This window comes from Montipora foliosa, chromosome 13 (genome assembly GCF_036669935.1).
Source record: "Montipora foliosa isolate CH-2021 chromosome 13, ASM3666993v2, whole genome shotgun sequence".
NCBI lineage: Eukaryota > Metazoa > Cnidaria > Anthozoa > Scleractinia > Acroporidae > Montipora > Montipora foliosa.
In genome coordinates, this window is record NC_090881.1 from 27,485,323 (window position 1) to 27,487,822 (window position 2,500).

A 2,500-nucleotide genomic window follows, 5' to 3' on the forward strand; every position below is an offset into this window, starting at 1 on the left:
TCCTTCTACTCTTCCTAAAAACTATGTAAAGGTCAAGTCTGCTACGAGCCTAGAAGGCCCATCAGGCTGGCGCTTATCTCTGGTTTCTGTAGCATGAAGCGACTAGGAGTATTTCTACTCCCCCCCTGGATGGGATGCCAGTCCATCCCGGGGTTACCCCTAGCATTAGATTCGCCGGTACCCATTTATACACCTGGGTGAAGAGAGGCACCGCGAGAGTAAAGTGGCTTGCCCAGGACCTGAACTTGGACCACTCGATCTGGAGTCGAGCGCATTAACCATGAGGCCACCACGCCTTGTGTTTAGATTTTGATTTATGTTTTAGGTAACCTCTTTTAATTAGGGATTAGACTCCTGTTTAGAGGCTCTCCTAGTTTTTGTCTTAATGTACTTGAACTGAAACTATTAAAGTAAAGTCAAAGAAAAAGAAGTTGTTAGGCAACTTAAAAATGATCAACATGTCAGCCTTGAAGCCAATATTTCTCAATTCTCTTTTATTTTCTTCAGTCTTTCTGAGTTAAGTATTTTGCTAGTAACCACATGTCTTCTCAGTAGGCTATTTCCCTATCACATCTACCATGGCACTATAATGATATACGGTACCAAAACAATATGGTGTACTATTAGAGCTACATATTAGGCAAAGACAACTTGAATCTCCTGGAAGACAAAATGCAGCTCAGTTGACAATATGGATTAAAGCGCTGTGTTACTGCATGACCACATGTACACAATGCATCCCTACCCTATTTTTTTAGATTGCTTCTGATTTTCTTTTTGTTTGTGTTTTTACACTGACCAACCACAGTCAACAGTAAACAGAGAAAAAAGGGTATAGCCTTATCTTGTCAGGAGAGGCAAAACATGAATAGCATTACAGTAAGAATAGTCCATAGCCCACTTTCAAAAATACCCTAATACTCTTTATTTGCCCTCCAAAATTTTACAAAAGCATTATTTCCAGTCCCAACAGAAGATAAAAACAATGCTTTTTCAAAAGTTTGGAAGGGAAACAAAGATGGCCTATTGAGTGTATTAAAAAAAAAAAACAGAAAAAGAGAGGGCATTGATCATTTAGTGCAAATTTAATGTTCTTTATAAATTAATGTTTTGGTCTAGTTCTAGTTTTTTTCTCAGGTCATTATACCTTTTCTTTTGTATTTTGTTTCAGACAGAAGCACCGCCATTGGGCAATCCATAAACTCATATTTACAAGGGAAATCAGAATTAGAAGATCATGCAGTTCATTTGCTTTTTTCTGCAAACAGATGGGAAGCTGTGTAAGTAGCAACAAGAGTCCATTTTGTTTGCATGTCTAATTATTGTTTTACTGAAAATATTTCATTCACACAGTGCAGTTCACTTTATAAATATCTTTCAATCAGGTGCAAAACAATATTAATGATGATAATGATGATATTAATAATAATAATAATAATAATAATGATAATAATAATAATATTATTATTATTATTATTATTATCATTATATGGCAAGCAATTCACTCTGATTGGCTGGTTTTTTTGTTGGGATTTTAAGGTATGGACCATTTCTATATTTTTTATGTCTCCCAGGAAATTGAAGCTGATTGAAACACAAAAAAATTAAAAAAGTACAATATTAGGTAATTTATAGCAAACAGAATTTAGTTTTACATGTAAAAGGTCAGTTTTCAAAGTTTGATGGAAGGCGAAGATTACATGTATGAACATTCAACAAGTGGAGAAGTGTCTGATTGCTCAAAGAAACTATGCCATGTGTTTTTTGCAGCTTGATTGAGCATAACAAAGACACTAATTTGGCATGAGTAAAACTCTGGTCTTTCTTTCACCTCCTTAGCTTTGCCAATGAACTTGCTTTATTAGTTGATCAGAAAGGATCATGAATCCCTTGGGCTGTGGGGCAAACTTTTTTGAAACATAGCAGATGAAAAAATTCAGTTTACAGGAATCGTCAAATGCTCTGCTGGTCCCAGTGAGCACACAGGATTGACAGTGGCCTGTACCACCACTTGACAGGACTGTCAGGTGTTGAATTAAAAGAGAGAAGTGAAAGACAAAAAGAGAGTGGAAAAACTCTGTTAAAGGAAAGAAAAGGAACTTTGTTGAAGTGTCTAGTCTTGTAGCACTGGAACAGTAAATTATTGTGGACGCTGTAAACTGAAATCAAATTAATGCCAATCAACTTGAATCAAAATGTCTCTCAGTCCACTATGCCAGGTGTGCACCCTTAATTGAAGAAGGTACAGATCATCTTAATTGTCACTAGAGCATTAGGCTCAGTGAGTAAAGATCTCGAGGGATCGGTTGGAAAGCTGAGTCTTGAAACAGAAATAATTGATCTGCAGCAGAAGAATATGCTCGTAGAAAGGGCCAGAATTCTCTGGAATATGTTCGAAGTATGATGAAAAATATCATCTTAGTCTCTACTACCAGCTATGAACAGCTAGTGTGCTATTAATTCGGAAGGCAAACTACTTTGTGTATACAAGAATAAAGAT

The 2,500-nt window shown here is 36.3% G+C and overlaps 1 protein-coding gene across 1 annotated transcript in view; it reads left to right on the top strand.

The window, feature by feature from the left end:
* The window catches only part of LOC137982719 (thymidylate kinase-like), a 9,340-nt gene that overhangs the window by 1,457 nt on the left and 5,383 nt on the right, over positions 1-2,500 (top strand). Inside the window, exon 2 of the mRNA XM_068829859.1 lies at positions 1,172-1,280. Within this exon, the coding sequence (XP_068685960.1) occupies positions 1,172-1,280 (109 nt within the window). The remainder of the gene's footprint in view (positions 1-1,171; positions 1,281-2,500) is intronic.